Here is a 20,194-nt window from a genome sequence, read left to right as displayed (position 1 = left end):
CCGTGCAGCAGGCAGAGGCTGAGAGGCAGCAGGTGGTTTCACGTGGCTGATCATTTGTGACAGGATTTGTGCCCCCAGCCCAAGCTGCAGAGGAGGAAAGCAAAGAGCAGATCTGCCAGGGCCCCCTGGGATGGTCTAATGGTGCTCACTGCCTGCTCCTGCCCTTTCTCTTTAGCCTGTCTCTAACAATCCTCTTCTGCTTCTGCAGCTGATCAGCTCTGGAAAAGTGCATTAGACACCAGTCTGCTCTGAGCTGGAGAAACTGCAGAGTCCTGAGGGCTCCAGGCAGCTTGTTTAATATCTCCAGAAGGGCAGCAAAGGGCTGAGCACAAGGGCAGGCAAGACAAGCAATGGCATTTCAACCTCTCCAGAGCCTGAGGGGGTTAGAAACACATCGAGCTGCAGAGCAATAATTAGGAAACAAAGTTCCTCTATCCAGATTGAAAGAGACAGGCAGGAGGATCTTTGGGCAAGGATTTCGTAGTGCATTAGGTGAGGATAAATCATCCCTGGCAGGGCTGTGGTGTCAGTAATGAGGAGCAACTCCTCATCTTCCCCTAATGTTGAGGTTGGAAATCTCCAGGAGCTGCTGTCTCCAACCCCATCCCTGATCTTCACAGACAGAACAGCCCCCTCAAGGGTGTCATTTCTGCAGACACTCCAAGCACAGCTGCAAAATGAGGCAGTTGCTCTGCAGCCACCCTGCTGTGCCCAAAATAACCAAACGGTGCCACCCAGAGCTGGGGGTCGTGAGGCACCACGGAGCCTTGGACATCGTGTCGCTGACAGAGAGAAGGTAAAAATTAGGGTCTTAACCCTAAAAAAAACAATATTCAAGGATTTTATTGATTACCCACCTCAGTGGTAATGTAATGAGAGTTAAAGAACAGAGTGTTCCTTCTTTTTTCATTTAGGTTTTTAGTAATAAAAGATCATTTCCTTAAATCATGGCGAGCAGATGAAGACATAAAAAATCCCAGCTGGGCAGCCCAGGGCACAAACCCAACTGAGGTCCTAATCTGCCAAGTATGAACTGATACTCACGACTCATCTGCACACTTCAGCTGGCATTGGATGAGTGTGACAGTCAGAAGAGCAACACTAGTAAATTTAACCAGAACAATGATAATACACAGCATTTTTCCAGGAAAAACTGGGGTACTCTGGCAAGGACCTCTTGTGAGGAGCAGGTGCTGCTGCCAGGCAGGAGAGGATGGTGGCACTGAGTCCCCCTGATCTCAAGCAGCTCTTCCCCTCCACACTGCAGCCCCTCCCTCAAACTGGACATGGCAACTTTGGCACAAAACCAGCCCAGAAACGGAGCAGGAGCTGGGCAGCACCCACAGGAACGCAGCCTTTTCCTGGGTGTATTTTAGCCCCAGGGCTCAGCCGAGCCCTGCCTCACCCTCACACCCGGGAGCAGAGCCAGAGGGATCAGCACGGACCCTCTTCCCACGAAGGATGGGACTGCTCGGGGGTGTCCAAGCGCCCCTTCCCCGTCCCGAGGCAGCTCCCGACTGCCCCGTTCCCGAGGTGCTGGGCCCACAGGGCACCCGCAGGGACCCCGGCCGTGCCTGCGAGTGCCGCACAAAGTTTCCTCCAGGCTCGGGGCACGGGGAGAGCGGCGGGGATGGGGGCCGGGGGTCCTGCCGGCCGCCGCGCCTGCCCCGGGAGGGGAAGGGGCTCCTCCGGCTGCACCGGGAGCTCCGCGCTGCAGCGGCCCCGCTGCTCCCCACGACGGCAGCCCCGGGGACCCTCCCCAGCCCCGGTACCTGTGGGCGCTGCCATCGTCGTAGACGAAGGAGCGGTTGGTGTAGCACTCGGAGCACACTGGCCCCGCCGGTTTGTAGATCCCCTGCAGGCTCCGCTCCTCGCCCGAGAACGGCATCGGCGCGGCGGCGCGGGGCCCCGGAGCGCCGAGGCGGGGCAGAGCATGGGCGCCCCGCGCTGCCGGGGGCGCGGGCCGGGGGCTGCCGGCCGCGGGCAGAGCCAGCGCCGCCGTCCCGCTGCCGGGGCCGCTGCCGGGGCCGCTGCCGGCCGCCCATCACGGCGCGCCCCGCAGCCGCCGCCGCGGCAGCCCGCGGGCCGCTCGGGCGCTCCGCATGCCGGGGCCGGGCGGCTCCGCGGGGAGCGGGCGGCAACAGGTGCGGGATGAGCGGGGATGGGCGGGGATGGGCGGGGATGGGCGGGGCCGCACCGGGCGGGGCCGGGCTCCGCCCAGCGCGCACCGGCGGCCGCGCTCGCCTCCACCCCCGGAGCTGTCCCCGCCGGCTTCGCCCCGGCCCCCGCGACCCCCGGGGTGCGGCAGCAGCTCGTGATCCCCCCGCCCCGCGTCCCTTCGCCTCTGGCCTCTGTCAGCACGACCTTTGGGTGGCTTGCTTGCTTTATTTTCCGTTTTCCTCTCCTTTTCCCTATCTTTTCCCCGTTATTTCCCCTTTCCCTGTCCTTTCTCCTCTCTTTCCATTTTCCCTTTCCTTTCTTCCTTTTCTTTTCTATTTTTCTTTTTTATTTCTTTTCCTTTATTATTTGGTTAGATTTTTTTTTTCCCACTACCCACACAAATATTTGTGTTAAGCGCTGCTGCGCCTCGGGGCTGTGCCGAAAGCAAACAGCGCGGCCAAGCCCCGGCAATTCCTGTGCCGTGCTGCGCGGCCGGGCCGGGAGCGTTGATCTTCCCGGGGGGCCCTGCTGCAAAAACACGGCCCCGCTGGGGAATGGCCCCGAGCCAGGGACAGCGTGGGCAGCCTGGAAACGAGCCGGCATCCTCCAGGAAAGGGTTAACGGGATGGGCTCCAAGGTGCCTCCCCTCCAAGTTCAGCCCCATGTGCCAGGAGGTGCCACCAGTAATGATGTGGCCAAATGTGAAGTGCCCCAAAATTGTGTCCCCTGGCAGAGGTGAGCGGCTCCGGGCAGGGTCCCACTGAGAGCCCCCGGCACAGGCACCGCGTTCTGCCCCAGCTCGGCTCCACTCCTCTCCTTTTTGCCTCTTTCTTCGTTCCTCTCTCCGAGCGCTGGGGAGTTCGCTGTGGGGCCATTCTGTGGGATCCCGGAGCCGTGCTGGTGAGCAAATACCCCAATAAAGGAGCTGCTCCCACAGTGGCCACACAGCCCCTTGTCCTTTGTGCAAAGCGCCACCTCAGTCACCCGACACAGCACTTCAGTCCCACCCAGGGAAGGTGACACCACCCAGGCTGGGATCCCGCTGCTCCCAGAGCTTTGGTTTCCCTCCGGCAGCTCCCAGTCCCGCGGAGCCCGGGGTACCCCACCCTCGCACGGGCCCGTGTGATCCATCGGCACCCGGCGGACCCGCAGCCCCCGCTGTGCCACAGCCTCCGGATCCAGAGGGAAGTGCCCCCACTCGGATGCGCTGGGCTTTGCGCTGCTCTCCAGCACCGGAGACTTTGTTTCTCCCGCAGCATCTCCTCCTCCTCCTCTCTCTCCATATGGACTCTCCTACACCAGGAGTCACTGGAGAGAAAAGCAATTAATGCTCCCCGTGCAATCCACCCGTGTGATGCTTCCCAGCCCATCCTGCTTTTCAGTGGGAAGGTTATTCTCCATTCACTAATTGCCTCACATTATCTGGCGCAAAGTGTCAACGTGCAGCTCGGCGAGGAGAGGGGTGGGTGGCACAGCAGCGTATTGACATGCTGGGTGATAACACAGGCGTGGGGGAGGAATTATTTAAAACAGTCAGATGCTGAGAGAAATGAAAAATGAAAGAGAAAGAGCCAGAAGAAGAGGACATCCCCATCCAAATGCTGGAGTTTGAACGGCAGAGTGGGGCTGGTTCTGCCCGCCCTTGACACTGGTGCCACCCCAGTCCCACCAGGAGCAGCTGCTCAGGCCACCACAGGGACAAGCTGAGCAATCTGGTGGCATCCTGCCTGAGGAAAGAGCTCTGGTCCTGGGGACTGCTCCCAGCTCCAGCACAGAGCAATTCCCTGCATCCCTGAAACCATGAGGGAAAGGCAGGGCAGTGCCCTCAGAAAAGGTGTCATTCAGAATTCTGGGGGCAGTGGGCTGAGCTGGTCCTTCCTGCCTCCAGCTGCAGCACTCCCCAAAATGCTATCAATGCTACAAGTCCTCATTTCCCAGCAGACATTGTCACAAAACACAATTAATAAGGGTTTAATCTGTCTCCTTCTACAGGGCTGCTCTCCTGATTCCCTCAGTCCCAACAGCTCAGCTGGGAACCTGACATTGCTGCCAGAGCCTGGGCAGGAGAGCACACACTGCAAGGGGCTGCACCCCAACATTCCTGCCAGAGCCTGGACAGGAGAGCACACACTGCAAGGGGCTGCACCCCAACATTGCTGCCAAACCCTGGGCAGGAGAGCACACACTGCAAGGGGCTGCACCCCAACATTCCTGCCAGAGCCTGGGCAGGAGAGCACACACTGCAGGGGGCTGCACCCCAACATTGCTGCCAGAGCCTGGGCAGGAGAGCACACACTGCAAGGGGCTGCACCCCAACATTGCTGCCAGAGCCTGGGCAGGAGAGCACACACTCTCAGCAAGGAGCTGCTCCCTGCCTGGGCAGGGGAAGAGCAGCACACTGGGACGGGCACAGCCCAGGATGCCAAGTGCTGTTTCCATGGCTCTCTGCTCTCCAGGCTCAGGGGCAGCCAGGGGGGCTCCCAGGGAAGGCAAAGCCCCTGTCTGAGAACCCCCAGGGCCGGGTGCAGGGGAAGGCCCTGCTGAAGGCTGCTCTGACAGATCCCAGCCCAGTGCCCCAGGAGGGGCCTGGCACAGGGCAGGGAGACTCAACTCTGCTGTTCCTGCGTCTGGGAGAACAATAAATAAATCTGTGGGAGGCAACAGTGGGATGAGTCAGAGGCGAGAGTGAGAGAAAGTCGTCATCCACAGAGCACATCATCCGTGTCCAGCGATCCACAGGGCTCCAGGGATTCGTGTCAGGGGGGTCCCTGTCCTGCTCCAGCCCCCAGTAACCCCCTGCCAGGAGGGTGATGGGCACAGCCCCACCAGTGGGAGCCTTGGCCAAGCCTGGGGGGCTGCAGCCTCTCCCAAGCCCTGAGGACCACCAGGAGCACATGGAGAGGATGGGCTGGGGCACCACTTAAGCCCCAGGAGCTGCATCCAGGTCCCGTTTCCCCCCACGACCTTGGGCAAGCTTTGCCTTTTTGGGTGTGTCACACAGACACACAGGGACCCCATCACCCCGGGGCAAGGAGGTGCCCAGGAGAAATGCTCCAGCTGAAACTTCTCCCATTTCTCCCAGGAGAAATGCCCAGTGCAGGGCAGAGCAGCCACAGGCATCAGGAACAGCTCCACCAGATCTGCTCCCAGCTGGAAACGTGGTCAGAGCGTGGAGTGAATTTAATCAGAGCAGAGCCCGAGCCGATGTTGTGCGTGTCAAATGAATTTCATGTGAATCTCCATTTGCCAGGCACAGATACAGCCTGCAGGGAATGAAAGGACGAGGCAAAAAGCACCAAAAAAGCATCAAAAAAGCAACTCACACGTCACAGTCTGAGAATTAATAACAAAAAGGAAATTTCTGGCCCACTGCAAAATAAGCAACTTTAGTGTCAAGTTGACATCTTGGCAGGGAGACCACTTGGGGAACCTGCTCGGCCCTGTGGCCTCACAACTCAGCATTTCACACAAGTTTTGCTCTTTCCACTCAGCTCATTGTTCACTCAGTGCTCCCGAGGCTGAAAGCAGCACTTGCAGAACCCACAGGGGGTTGAGGCTGTCGTTACCCAGGAATGCAGAGGTAGGGAATTGTCAAAGCTGTCAGTAATCTCAAGAAGGAATAATCAAACTTACCATAAAAAAGGAGAGAGCTCTGTAACTCCTAGACTGATGTATGCAAAACAAAAAGAAGAATGCAGGAAGCTTGGCTATAAAGACATGGATTTAGTCTCATCAACCAAGCCATTAAATCAGAAGAAAGACACCTTCATCTGCACATTGGGAGCCACAGAGATGTTTGTCTGCTGCGACAGTGCTCAGGTTTGCTGGCTTGGTTTTCAGTTTTCTACTTTTATTTAATGCCCAAAGGGACATTAAATATCAAATAACAAGTGAAACACACGCTGTAGAACTCTTACAAAGCCTCTTCTTCCATCATTTCCCAAACCCCATGGAGAATGTGAGGTGAAGAACTGCCTGCAAGAGCTGAATCATGTCTTCAAGCACAAACATTGCTATTAGGTGACTAAGACCTAAACAACCATCTCTATTTATTGCAACTGATGCTGTTATTAAAAACCAGACAGGTCCCTCTGCAGCCCCTCGTGCTCTCAGGTCTGTGTGTGCTGGTGAAACTACAAAAGGCAGGTTGGAATAAACAGGATCCTTTGTGTAGCATCCAAAACACTTTGGAAACCTCTGGTGTTCCCAGAGCATCCTGGCTGGGGATTGCTGGGCTGACAAGGGGCATCTCTGAGCCCCAGAATCAGACAAGTGAATCCTTGAGAGCACAGGGAATGCCCTGTGGAAAAGGATGTTGTGCCAGGTGGGTTCCACGAGGGGTTCTGAGCTGCCCCTGGAGCAGGAGGCACCAAGTGAAAATTTGCAAACCTGCCTGTGGGAATCAAGCTGGCTTTGGGAAGAGCCTGAGAGCATCATGGGGCACCGTGGTGGGCACAGAGAGGGGTGCCCACCCTGCCCAGAAGGACATCTAGGGCAGGCTGAGCTCAAGATTTCACATTTGAACAAATTCTTATTGGGAAACCTGATTTTCACTGGATTTTCCCCCCAGTCCCATCCATCCCCCCTCTCCTGCTCCATCTCCTGAGAACGCTGCGTCATCCAAAGCCTTCGCATTTTCACAAAGAGAAGTGGAGCAGAGCTGAGGGAAGCCAGGCTCTGCTCCCCCTTCCAAATGTTCCCAGCACTGGGAGGGAAGCCAGGATGCTTTAGGAGATGTTTAGGAGCTGCAGGTTGGGCTGCTCCCCTGCAGCACTCACTGCCTGCCCCAGGCTCCTCCTGCTCGACAGCATCTCCCACCAGCCTCCTGATAGCTCTGCTTTGACCTTTGGATATCACAAAATAAATGCTCTCCAAAAAACCAAACACCCTTCAGTCTGAACACTCACAGCTTTAGGACAGCTCAAGCTGCTCACAGTGTTCCATCCCTGCTCCTGTAATGAGGTTTTCATGGACATAAAATTTAATGAAAATGTGAAAACATCTCACAGACAGCAAATTCCAGCCCCGTGGCTCAGGAAAATCTGCTCTCCTGGTTGCCTGCCTAATTTACACCCCCAGGATTGTGCAGGGTCTCAGTGCAGCTGTAGGAACAGTGTTCCCATCCCCACTGACCCGAGTGCAGCCATTCCAGGGTCCTGCATTCACTCCTCTCCAGGAAACTCTTGGACCTCCCTGGGAGTGAAGACTTCCCCAAAGGAGCTTCACTTCACCCTCCTGAAAAGTGAGATAAGGTCACACAGGAGCTGCTGGGTGTTGTGTTTGCCTGAAACCTGGGGCTAAAGGTGATGGAGGGATCACCCCCAGGAAAACTTCCTGGAGCTCAGGCACTCACTTATTTTCCCCTTCAGCAGTCCCTGCCTTGCTGCTCCTCAGCTTTCTCCCAGTGGGACTCCACCAGGCTCTGTGGATAAATAAAAACCCACATCCAAGAGCTGCCTGTGCCCTGGCTGAGGAGTGGTAATTTTATATATTTGGTATCAAAGTTGCTGCTGCCACCACAGAGCAGAGCTAAAGGAATGGCTTCAGCAGTGCTGCCAGCACCATGCTGGGCCTAATTGCACCAGGGATGATCCACACGTGGGGCTTATTATTACTATTATTTTATTATTCTAAAGATATTCAATTTTTAATGTAAGAGGTTTCAAACACTGGTATTTATTGGCTAATTAAATGATTCAGCTGGAGACAGAATATCTTCAAAGAAGGAATTTTTTTTTTCCCCCAGACTGGGTATCTGGAGTTGCAGGGCTGTATTATTGTACATGAAAAAAAATTCCTTATTAGCCTTTTATTGCAGGGCACACATTTAACTGACACTTCCCGTGCTGACAGCTCAGCCAGCTTCAAAGCACAACTTCTGTGAGGATTGCAGAGTGTGAGGCTGGGCTGGATGAAGCTGTGGCCCAGCTGACACATGAGCCCTGGGGAAGTTTTCCCTCTTTTTGGAAAGCCTGAAACAGAAATCCACACTGGGACTCGCACATTGGGAGTGTTTTGGGGTTTTTCAGTGGGGTAAGATGCACTTCCAAGCTGTGAGCAGATTTTGGGAACCTGGCTTCTTCTGTAATTCCTCTGTTCCCTCTATCAACACAGCTGGGAGAGCTGAGCAGCTCAGCCAGAGCTGGGGATTAACCCTGGACCCCTCAAGGCAGAAATCAAAGCTCCTCTCCTTGTCCCTGGGACATTGGGCTAATCCAGGCTGCCCTAAGGATGCTGCAGGGAGCCTTGCAATGGTCCAGCCAAGACAAACCAGAGCAGTGCTGTGTTCTCCTTTCACCCAAGGATGCAGAACAGAAACGCACCCTGACCTCTGAGAAATCTCAAAATTAAAAAGAAACCATGATCTCCCTGCTCTCCCATGGAGGCTGGAGTTCCCACAAGGCTGACCACACCAACCCACCCCTCAAACAGCAGCAGCACCACCACCCAACCCTCCCCTGGACCCACAAGCCCCTCTCCCCTCAGTGCTCCCCAGCCCCACTGCCAAAGCCAACTCTCCCCTGCTGACAGCTCCATCCTGTTTGTGGTGTCTTTGGCACTTCCCCCTGCAGCACTTCCAGGCCCCCGTGGCTCCCCAGCCCCTGTGGCTCCAGCACAGCCAGGGCTGAGCCAACAGCAACACACAGAGCAGCCCAAGGCACAGCCTGCCCAGGAGAGCCCCAGGGCTGCTGCCAGCCTGGCCCAGCAGCACCCACAGCCTCGGGGTGGCCTCCACCACCCCACACAAGGCAAACCCACAAGTTCCCACCCCAAAGCTCCAGCTCAGGAGATGCAGAGTGCCCAGCAACTGCCCCAGACTGGGGGAGCAACACCACAATGGCACAGCTGTGAAAAACACAACCCCCAGGGCCAGCAGCAAACTGGCAGGTCAAGGACAGACTCGGCAGTACCAGGGATTCCTCTGACCAAGTGAGCCCCAGCACTTGCTTCATCTATTCCTCAGAGTGCCAGAAATTAAAGAAGGGAAAGGCCAGGGTTTTGTTAGCTTTGTGTTTTATGTGCCTGCAACATGATCAGCCCCGGGGATCATCTTTCCTCTGCCCAGGCAGGTGAGGTGGAAGGCACAGGCTGCAGGTACTGGGCAGTAACTGGATCCTGCAGACCCAGATACAGCCAGAGCCAGGAGACACTGCCCAGAGAGCCCCTGCTGCAGGGACAGCTCCCAGCACCATGCAGGTAAGTGCTGCAGCCCCTTACAGCTTTCACAGCATTGGGGGTGGAAGGGACCTTAAAGATCATCTCATTCCACCTCCTTCCACACCCTCCACTTTCCCATGTTGCTCCAAGCCCCATCCAACCTGGCCTTTCCCTCTGGATTCTAACCTTGACAGCTTTCATAGGGCAGTGTCAGGCCAGATAACAAAAGTTGTCCTTCAAGGACACATTAAGGGGCACCTTAAGCCTTCAGTAACAAGTTAAAAATAGTCAAAAATTATTCACAGCAAGTCATACTTCAGTATTTCCACACATGGATGCACAGAAAAGCTTCCAACATGGTAACGTCCTTCTCACTTTGGGATCTCTCTGTGCCTCAAGTAGACTTGTTAAGTTTCTAGGAGAAAAAAAGCCTCACTAATAATACAAAGACCATGGTCTAGAAGTTGTGATTGCTTTGCATGGCCATATTGTAAAATGAGGGAAAGCCTTTGGGTTGAGAATTCAGTGTCCATGTTCCTGTTCCCCAGCTGACACTCTGCAGGCTCCGCACACACCAGTGGTGCTTCATCCTCTGCAATGTCCTGCTCTTCCACGGGCTGCTCTTTGGGGCAGATCTACTGGAGCAGTACTTCCTGCAGTCCCTGCCTCTCTCTTACACCGATGCAAAGGCTCTGGAGATCCGGGAGAGGGCCAGGAAGCTGGATCTGGATCCTCTGAAGGCCAACCTCTCTTACACCAGCAGCAGTGCAGTGACTTGCCCCAAGCAGGAGATATTTCTGCTCATTGTTGTCTGCAGCAGCCCAGAGAACAGGACGAGGCGTAACGCCATCAGGCAGACCTGGGGCAACGCCACGGGCTCCAGGGGCTACAGTGTGCTGACTCTGTTTGCTGTAGGAAAGGCAGCTTCAGCAAGCACCCAGCTGGAGATCAAGGAGGAGGCTCAAAGGCACCGAGACATTATTGAGGGCAGTTTCATCGACTCCCCCCAGACGCAGACACAGAAGATGCTGATGAGCGTGGAGTGGACGGTGACTTTCTGCCCCCGTGCCAGGTACATCCTTCACACAGCCCAGGACGTGTTTGTGGGTGTTCCCAGCCTGGCTGGCTACCTGCTGAGCTTAGCCCAGCAGGAGGACATCTACCTTGGCAGGGTGGTTCATCACGGAGTGCCTGACAGGGACCCCCAGAGCCCTGCCTTTGTCCCCATCCATGAGTACCCCGAGGAGTTGTACCCGGATTTCTGCCACGGCAGCGCTTTCCTCATGTCCCAGGACGTGGCTCGCAAGGTTTACGTGGCTGCCAGGGAGGTGCCACTGGCACTGCCCCCCGCTGCCTTTGTGGGGATCTGTGCTAAGAGAGCTGGCATCACTGCCAGGCACAGCTCCCGCTTCGCTGGGGACAGGCACATCAGCTACAACCCGTGCTGCTATAAATTCATTTTCACCTCCTCTGACATGAGGGAGGACGAGCTGTTTAAGGACTGGAAGGAAACAAGCGATGGGGAGGATTGTTCCTTACTGGAAACCTACTACAGCCTGGTGTCCTGCAAGGTTCTGACCTACATAGATAAGTTCAAACAGTTCAACTTGGATAGGATAAAAAATGAGCTCCTTCATTTTGTCAATTAATGTTTAACTTCTGCAAGAAGAGGCTGGATTTTCTTTCATCGGCTGTGTTATCCTGTTAATATTTAGCACAAAGGATGCCCTCTCAAAGTTTGCTCTTTTCCCTTCAGAAGCAAATGAATTCTCACTGTTACAGTGTGGCAGAGCAGAGCTGGATGTCCTCTGCCTCTCTACAAGTGCATGCATGGAAGTAAAAAAGGGTATTCCAATAGACTTCTCTGTGTCCATGGTTTTTCAGACTTCTGAGTCTTCAAAACTCCTTTTTTATGTGAGTGAGGCATCACCTCCTTCCAAAGAATTCTGGAGCAGAGGGGAAGCTTTCAATCCACAAAAGGAGCTGCTTCTGAGCAGACTGGTTCAGAGAGAAACAGAGCAGCTCCAGCAGGAACAGACACTGAGCCATCATGGAAACTCCTCAAGTCATGCTGTTTGTTAACATCCATCAAATGACAAGGTTTGGTTTGGGATTTTTCTGTTTTTTAAACCAAATGTTCAGCATGTTACCTCAATTCTCCAGCATTTCACTTTGTGGTTTTCCTCAATTATTTCCACCTGTTACTTTAAGGGGGGGATGACAAAAACAACACACTTCAAAATTGTCATTTATATCAGATACAGCAGCAGCATGTAATCCATATGGCAATGTACAGCATGGGCAGGGAACTGCCTCTGAGTAATAGGGGGAAAGTGATCAATTAATCAATCAACACTGAGCTCAAAGCTCAACAAAATAAAGCATATGTGTATACATAAAAAAAAATCCCCTTGTTTGGCATCTCTGCACATTCTAAAATATTGTCTTTGGCAAATGTACCATGCAAAGCAGATGCTAAATACTCAGCACACAGAGTAGCCTTCAAAAGCACCAGCTGAAAACACACATGGAAGAGGCTCATGAATTGCAGAACAGGTTTATATATTGATTTCTTTTACTGACATTTCAGCATATGGCTCATCCAGAGCCACCAGCACACAAAGCCACCTAAAATAACAGAGCTGAACTGCTCAGGACAAGTGCAAGCTAAGGACTTGTACACTCTTTTATTTCCTTTTTAGTGCTTTAAGGTGTTTGCTGGATGCAGGATCCATGAAGCTCCTGTGCTCCCTCCACCCGTGAGACACTGCAGGGCATTTCTCACTGGCAGATCTTTATTGGGCACATTTAGGGTAACAGCAGCAGCACTGGGATGCAGGATGACAACTCAGGGACATCTTGGAACAAGGCACCTCACCTGCATTCAGACAGCTTAGCAAACATGAAGGGATCTCCCCCAGCTCCTCTGGGCAGCAATTTTTGGCAGGCAATGCCAGCTGTCAGAGTTCCTGCAGGACAGGAGCTCCTGCTTCCCCTGGCAGCACAGGGACACATTACTAAAAGAAGCCCCAAAGCACTAATTTCATGTTTTATTCTGCTCCACCTCAACAAAAAGAACACAAGGCTTTGATAGAAAGTACCCTGTGGTTTCTGTTTATGGGCAAAGACACACCACATGTCACGGAGTGCCCAGCCACTCCTGATTCTCTGCCACAGCTCTGACATCCTCCAAAGGAGATTCCAACTTCCAAAGATGCCACATTTCCATACTCCCACTTCATTCACTCCCTCCAACACAAGAGCTCCATGTTCTTACCCCTTTTAATCATCTAACTCAGGTAACTAAAATACAACATTTCTTTAAATAACACTTTAAAAATTGTATCCCTGTTAAAAAATAGTGTAAACAATTCAAGATTTGGTTCTGAAGTAGCCTTGCAGTGCTCCAGCCACTAAACTGAGCTGCCACCCCACAGCACAGCCAGCCAGGGACACAAAGCTCCCTGGTGGGTTTGATCCCTACAGAGTGCATTAATTTCTTTTCAAAAGGGCTAAAAACTAATTTTTTTTTAAATCCTCAGCAGAAAATGTAAACAATATTTAGGATTATTTATTCCAGCAAGACTCACATCCAGCAGGTTGAAAACAAGAGAATCCAGTCCATACTCCCTCATGTGGACAGTGTCACTTACTCAGCAACAGGATTCTGACAGAACAGAGTGTTCCATGCAAGTGCCAACTCTGGCAGGTAAAAAAAGGAATTAAAAAAGAATATAAATTATGGCAGCATCTGAGGTTACAAACCTTGAGGTGTTTTGGTGTTTTGTTTTTTTTTTTAACTGAACTGTAACCTACTGAGAAAACACAACAGAAACTCCAAACCAAGACCAATTTAAACAAACACTGATAAATTCTGCCAAATAAAACACAGCCAGCAGCTGCTAAGTGCTCACCTCACCTGGGTTACCTGCCTCATGAAGCACACAGGGAACTTCTGCCATGACATTTTAGGGGGAAATATCAAACAACCTTTAATTTGCTCTCCTGACTCATTTCAAATAGAGTCAAAATATCTTCACACTCCTTTAAAGAGACAACCTCCAGTGTGGAGAGTTTTTACACCTTGTACCTCAACACCTGTGCCAGGACTGTGCTCTGCAGGAGGGGGACCCCAGACAGCAGGGACATTATTCTGCTCCTTCCACAGCTGTAGTAGAAGCTGCTTTAACATAGTAGGGGCCCTCGAGCAGGTAAGCCCTGAGCCTCAGGTAGTACTGATTGCCAAAGATCTCTGCAATGGTTTTGGAGTTCACCAGGGCCTTCACCAGTTCGTATTTAGCATCCTTTGAAGCTTTGTCAGGCTCCACAGATCTGTCCACGACGTACTCCACAAACCCTGGGCTGCTCAGCATCAGCTTCTGGGCCCATGGCTGATTTGCAATGGCCTGAACAGGAAGACAAAAGATGTCAGAGGTGGGGGAAACATTTTAGAACCCCATTTTAAAACATTTAAAAACATTTTAAAAGCAGTTACACCGTAGGGGGTTGGGTACAGGGACAAGGAACAGGAAAAATTAAATGAGATAAGAAACTACCACTCAAATCAAGCAGCAGGGTTAAGCACTGGAGAACAAGTAGAGCTCAGTTCTTATCTTCAAAGTTCTGAGGGAATTATCACAGCAGTGCCTCTGCTAGAGAAGCAGCAACTAGGAGCACAGCTCTTGCCTTTTTTCCCCCTCTCCAATTTGATAGAAAATTAGCATTATGTGTCTGCTGCATCATTTAAATGGGGAAGCCAAGTGGGGCCTGAGGTAAAAGGCCTTTTTCTGACCACTTCTGGGCTTCAACTAGAAGTTGGTGGTATTCACTTTGAAGAAATAAATAAATCTGAGACTGAATGGCACCACAAGTCCCTCCCTGATGTTTCAAACCAAAAGCACTCACAGTAAACACCCGTAAAGCCCCACAGTGGAGATCAGGGAATGGCTGAGTGCTGATGCTCCTGAACAGCTCCAGGGGCTGGCTGGACAAGGATGTGAACCAGGATTCAGTCATTCTTAAAAGGTCTTCTGTCTGCTGCTCTGGCTGCATAAATCACAAAAATGAGAGTTTGACTGGGATTATGAAAAGCTTTCAGGTTTCTGGGATGTGTTCAAATGGTTTAATCAGCCCTCTAGAGCTACACTGCTAAGCCAGATCCTTGGATCCAAAGACCACAGGGACTGGAGCAGTTTGCCCCCATCCCTCTGAGCACAAGGATATGAACCTGTTTACTCTCATTCTCTCATCATTGAAGTCTTGACTTCATTTTTTATTAACATTTCAGAACACCTGGCACCTTACAAACAAACCCAAACCTTTAGCAAACCAATCAGGGAATTTCAAAACAGTAAATCAATGACTCAGAACACTGAAAGCACCACAGCCACCCAACCTAGAGGCTGCAAAATGTCCCTCACAGTTACTCAGGTGTGTGATGATTTCATTCTTGGAGATTTAAAGAAAAAACAAAGACAAAAAGCCCAACTTACAGGCAAGTAAAGCAGGGATGAAATGGCATCCAAGCACCGAAGCCGTAACTCGGTGGGGGCATTCTTGGCCTGGTGCCCTATTTTGCTTAAGAGATTTTGAAATCTACTTCCTTTCAAAACAAAAACAAAGTGCTTTTAATTAATTCAGCCAGATCTCTACAGGAATACAGTTACCCACTAGTTGCATTATAAATTTATTCATTAGATAAGTGAATACATTTTTCAATTCCTTTCTATATCAGCCCAAACCAATTCACTCTTACATTATAAAGTATTATTTAAAAAAGAAGATACTAACTGGTTTTCTGTAAAACCTGTTTGCCTTCCACATTTGACCCCAGGATTCCCAGTGTGTCCACAGCCACTCCAATCATGGTGGGATCCTGACTTTCTGCCATTTCAAAGACTTTTTCCATAAAGACAGGGTAGCGCTCACAGATCTGCTGGGGACTGTCCACAACAGCCAGATTGCCAAAAAATTTAACAAATCCTGAGAAAACAAGACCAAAAAAAGCATTGAGTGGAAGAACAGCAACTTCAGCAATGGTAAAATTAAATGTACATTAACGTGAGACTGATTTGTTCCAAACATGTGTTATGAAGGCTGAACAGTGCTGGTAAAAAGCTCAAAATAAAGACAGAAGTAAGCAACAAGCCAAATATTTTGACTGTTGCTTAATTCATGATGTTTGTATACTTAAAAAAGGCTACAATAACACAAACTTTAAAGCTACAGCACAGCCTGCCCAGATCTTACTGAGGAACATCCTTCAGACTGTCCTTCAGCATTTTTAAATAACCAATATTTTACATATCCAATCTAACACTCAGAATTCCCCCTGAGCTTTCAGCAGAGAGGCTCAGCAGTGCTGCCGATTCAGCCAGCACCAAAGCAAGCAGCAAAGCCTGGAAAGGAGGAATGCAGGGTGGCACCTGGCAGGTAGAAGCTGGAGAAGGGGTCTGACTGTGCCCCCAGGATGATGTTGGAGATCCTGTCGATGACTCCCTGCTGGGCCAGGTACTGCCGGCCCTGGGGGCTGTGAGCCAGCGCTGTCACCATCTCGATGCACGTGGCCCTGCAACACACCAGGGATTTTGGGATTTCAGATGGGGCTTGAAGCACTCGGTGATTAACAGATAGAAACCACACCCATAAGACACAATCCTAGCAAAGAAACCCAAATGATCCCAACTGTTCAGCTCATTCAGCTCTTCAGATTTGGGAAAGAGCTTGAAATGTTTCTACTGCAGCCACAAATGGTCATTATCACTCCACTAAGCTATGAAGTATTTGACACCCAAGACAGTTTAAGAAGAGGCAGATACAGGTTTTTCTTTTCACAAGAAACACGCACAAATACATTTGTTAGAGTTTTAACAATGGTGGAAATGTCCTTGGCACACTCACCAACGTACCTGACCAGCACATCCTCTCCAGTCAGCTCCCCAATTAACTCAGGGATTAACCCACTGCTGGCACAGTAATCCAGAGACTCTGCTGACACTGATGATATCTCCACAATTAACTAAACAAAAGCAAAATGTGCAGTTTATAAAAGCATTATAATAATTCAGAGCAACAGCCAAATCTTCTGTGCTAATTAACCTTACATATATTAAGTATGGAATTAATCACATTTTTATCATTAACCCAAATGTCTGCCTGAAGCAACTTCTTCATAAGGAGTTCCAAGTTTCCAGCACATGCATTTGATCTCTATTCACAATCAGCTCTTCCTGTGCTACCCCCAGTAAGCTCCAGAACGTTTAAATTGTGTTATTCCTCCTTTGCCAAACATCTCCACACTGACAGCTGGCATCTCTCCAAAACTCTTAGCAGCACTTCACATCCAAAAGTCAAGAGGCTACAGTTAACTATTTTACTTTTATTTTCAGAGAAACAAACGTTTTCTGGTGCCTTTGGTGATTCTGGGAAGCCTTTCCAATGCCTTAGGCACTATTAGCTAGAAGACGATCAGCAATTCACTCTTTTACACCAAAAAACGGGAAAGAGAAGCTATGACATCATGAGAGCCCCCACTGCTGCAATCTCCCTACTCCTTTCTGGTTTTGGTACAACACAGACATGAAGGACAGTGGGTAAAGCAATGAGAAACAACAATGTGAGAGCCCCAAGAGGCAGGCTGAGAGCAGGAGCAGCAGAGGAGAGCCCTGTACCTCATAGACCCTGTAGCGGACGATGTCGCTGGTGGCCATGACCCTCCTCAGGTCACCCAGCAAGCTGCTCCCAAACAGGGCCTCCAGCCCCTCCTGGCTCTGGGCTATCCTTGACAGAGACTTAATGGCCTGCAAGCAAAAACAGGAGCTTGTTATTGTGAAAAATGCGTGTTTCATGCTTGGCTTTTGGCAAATATTCAAATGAATATTGCATGTGTTGTGTTAGAAAGTGATGCTGTGTTAGTTCTCTTAAGGAGTGTGGTAAATATAGTTTTAGGTTGTAACAAAATGTTAAAATAGAAACTCTGCTGTGTAGGATACTTTTTTTAAAGAAAGGACTCGCAGTGAGATAGCAGCCACAGGACACCTGAATCTTTCAGAGAAAGAGAATTTACTGCCCCATTATCAGGAGAAATGAACTTCTTCTGCCTCCTCAGCCCTGGAGATGCTGTCAGGATTCAGAGGAAGGAGCTGGCACTGCCCAGACAGAATCCTGTGTTTGAATGGAGTTGATGCATCATGCATGAGGTGTATGAATTGCAACATACAAAAAGCAACATACATGAAAAGCAACGGCTGTTGCTTTTAAGGGTTAATCCTCTGCTAACGTGGGGCCTTCTTCGGGCTTGTGCTGCCCAGAAAAGGTACCCGGACTGTCCATAACTCTTTGTTTCTATTGTCTCATATTATCCTAATCCTAACTGTCCAAATTATTATTACTCTAATTATATTGCTATTTTTATAGCCATTTTATCACCATTAAACTTTTAAAATTTTAAAAACAAGTGACTGGCGTTTTTCACATTATTCCAAAGGGACAAATCACACAGAGAAGAAAATCTGAGATTATCAGGTTTTAGTTCTTTATTAACTTAACTACAGCTATACACTTAATTTTAAATCTTAATTTTCACTGAGGAGAGCTCATTATTATTGCCACCCAACCACCTCAGCTGGCGAGGAATGGGACAATAAAGGCACCTTTACCTCTTTGGCCACTGCTATTTTCTCCCCACCGATGCAGTTGATGATTTGCTGTAACAGCTCGGGGCTGTGCAGAATCTCTGGGACAGCAGCTGAGTCCTCAACAATCCTCCCAACCTGAACACAGAGACAGAGAAAATAACATTAGGACAAATTCTTTCCCACTGTAAGGATGCTCAAGCACTGGAACAGCGGAACAGAAACCAGAGTCACAATTTTTTAAGGTTTTTTGGATCAAAACTCAACTGGACAACACCCGAGCAGCTGCTCTTAGCTGAACTTCTAGAAATCCACCCCAAACCACAACATTCCACAATCCTCTTCTTTTAAATCAATGCAGCAAGTGTCGAGCTCCCACAGCCTGTTTGGTGTTTCCACAAAAGTGTAAAGTATCCCGAGTATCAAATTTTTGCTGCTTTTAATTCTTCCATCACCTGCTGGCCTGGAAAGCTTTACCCAGGACACGTGGCAGAAGTTTTATGCACAACCTGCTTTTGTCAGGACATAGTTTTGGACATTACTATTCACATATCATGAAGAATTATATAAAGTGCACAGTAATTATCCCAAATGGAACAAGTGTAGGACACAATTCCTGCTTTTATCACAGAGGCAGGAAAGTGCAGATGGGGACTAACACACAGCTCTGTCCCCTCGTCTTGGAGGAAACCCTGTACCTGGGACATGGCGAGGATCTTCACGGAGTCATCGGGGTGGAAAAGGCCCTTCTGCAGCTCTTCCCTGAGGTTCTGGATCACGTAGAGGGGGTCCAGGGCCTGCAGGAGCCTCTCCAGGATGGAAACACACGCGGACACCTGTTCCCTGGGCGGGACGGAGAGAAAACCGAGCCCTTGAGCAGGGGGACACCGCTGTGCCACCTCCCGCCCCGAAAGAGGGCAGGGAATGAACCGGGGAGGCGGCAGGACCCCCCCGCTCCGGGAGAACTGCAGCGGGGCCGGGCAGGCCCGCGGCACCGCGCCGGAGCTCACCGGTCATTGACGGCGAGGAGGCCGAAGAGCGCCCTCAGGTGGTGCTCGCCGAGGCGGGAGCGGAGGGCGGGGAGCGGCAGGGCCTGCACGGCGACCCGCAGAGCCCGCAGCTCCTCCAGCGCCACGTCCCGCCGCGCCGCCCGCTCCAACAGCTCCGCCGCCGCCTCCGCCATCTTGGCCGCCGCCGCCCCCTCCGCCATCTCCCGGGAGTCTCGCGAGAACTCGTGTCTCTCGTAGCAACAGCCGGGCTGGAATATCGCGAGAACTCGGGTCGCCCATAGCAACCGCAGCACCGTTGCTAAGGGCGCCCTTTGCGTCTGGAAAAACGTAAACAAAATGTCGGCGCGCCACGCCCCCCTGGCTCCTCCCCATTGGCTGTGCGCGGAGGGGCGCGGTCCCGGTAATGAGGGGCGTGGTCCCGGTAATGAAGGGGGCGTGATCCCGGTAATGAAGGGGGCGTGATCCCGGTAATGAGGGGCGTGGTCCCGGTAATGAGGGGGGCGTGGTCCATCGGCGTGGCGGTCTCCGTCCCCTAGGTCGGGACGGAGGTCGGTGCGCGGTGTCGCCGTTTTTTGGCAAATCTGCGATAAACGGCGTTTGCGTGGCTCGGGAACGGAAAGCGCTGATCCCGAGAGCGCAGGAACAGCCGGTTCCATCCCGGTGTCTGCCCGGGGCAGCTCCCGGTGCGGAGAACGTGTCACCCCTCGCGTCTTCAGGCTGAATTTTCTCACCTTCTGCAAACAGACCGATGCTGTCAGAGAACTCCTGTAACTTTGTGCTTCCAGCCCTGCGCAGGGTTCCATCCCCCAAATAAATCTGTGACAGGGCGGGTCCTGCGGGCTGGCAAGGAGGGAATTCTGAGAGATCATGGGGACGGACAGGGGGACAGTAAAAGTTCCACGGGGGACAATAAAGTTCCAGCGTGGGACAAACAGCGCTCGGCTCTGCCCCGCGTCCCTCCCGGGAGATTTTGGGTACAGCCCCTGCCCGGTTTCTATCCAAAGAGCCCCAAACAGACGAAACCTGAGGAAATAACAATTTTATAGACAGGGAAATGGAAGCAAAGGTGATAAATGGGCTCAGAGCACCGCGCACGGCGCTGGGAGGGCTCCGGGGCTGGCACTGGAGGGACAGCCTGGAAACTTCGGCACCAGCCCGGGGGTCTGAGCCCGCTTTGGGATGCTGAGCCGCGATATTTGTCCCCCCAGCCGTGCAGGTCCGGCAGGTGCAGAG

General features: G+C 51.6%; 3 protein-coding genes across 7 annotated transcripts in view; 1 reads left to right on the top strand and 2 right to left on the bottom strand.

Annotated features, from left to right (window-relative positions):
* The window catches only part of KCNT1 (potassium sodium-activated channel subfamily T member 1), an 80,592-nt gene extending 78,647 nt beyond the window's left edge, over positions 1-1,945 (bottom strand). For 3 of the 5 annotated variants that reach the window (XM_059865103.1, XM_059865106.1, XM_059865107.1), the window contains exon 1: positions 1,773-1,944. In XM_059865103.1, the coding sequence (XP_059721086.1) occupies positions 1,773-1,888 (116 nt within the window). In that variant the 5' untranslated portion in view covers positions 1,889-1,944. Of the gene's footprint in view, positions 1-1,772 lie in introns of all 5 variants that reach the window. The other 2 variants (XM_059865105.1, XM_059865104.1) reach the window with 1 other exon arrangement.
* Positions 1,946-2,161: 216 nt separating this feature from the next.
* B3GALT9 (beta-1,3-galactosyltransferase 9) lies at positions 2,162-10,967 on the top strand. The gene is made up of 2 exons (XM_059865529.1): positions 2,162-2,353; positions 9,867-10,967. Exons 1-2 carry the CDS (start codon positions 2,162-2,164, stop codon positions 10,965-10,967), a joined length of 1,293 nt encoding a protein of 430 aa, XP_059721512.1.
* An 892-nt stretch (positions 10,968-11,859) lies between these two features.
* On the bottom strand, positions 11,860-19,176 carry PSMD5 (proteasome 26S subunit, non-ATPase 5). The gene is made up of 10 exons (XM_059865051.1): positions 18,962-19,176; positions 18,650-18,794; positions 17,976-18,089; positions 16,989-17,117; positions 16,227-16,336; positions 15,744-15,886; positions 15,109-15,300; positions 14,811-14,920; positions 14,224-14,364; positions 11,860-13,724 (listed from the first exon to the last, which is right to left on the bottom strand). The coding sequence occupies exons 1-10, from the start codon at positions 19,159-19,161 to the stop codon at positions 13,467-13,469; spliced, it is 1,542 nt and encodes a 513-aa protein (XP_059721034.1). The 5' UTR covers positions 19,162-19,176; the 3' UTR covers positions 11,860-13,466.
* Between the last annotated feature and the right edge of the window lie 1,018 nt (positions 19,177-20,194).

The sequence above is a fragment of the Haemorhous mexicanus genome, chromosome 21, assembly GCF_027477595.1.
Source record: "Haemorhous mexicanus isolate bHaeMex1 chromosome 21, bHaeMex1.pri, whole genome shotgun sequence".
Classification (NCBI taxonomy): domain Eukaryota; kingdom Metazoa; phylum Chordata; class Aves; order Passeriformes; family Fringillidae; genus Haemorhous; species Haemorhous mexicanus.
The sequence above is the reverse complement of the archived record's forward strand: the minus strand, read 5'-3'. Positions and strand labels throughout refer to the sequence as shown.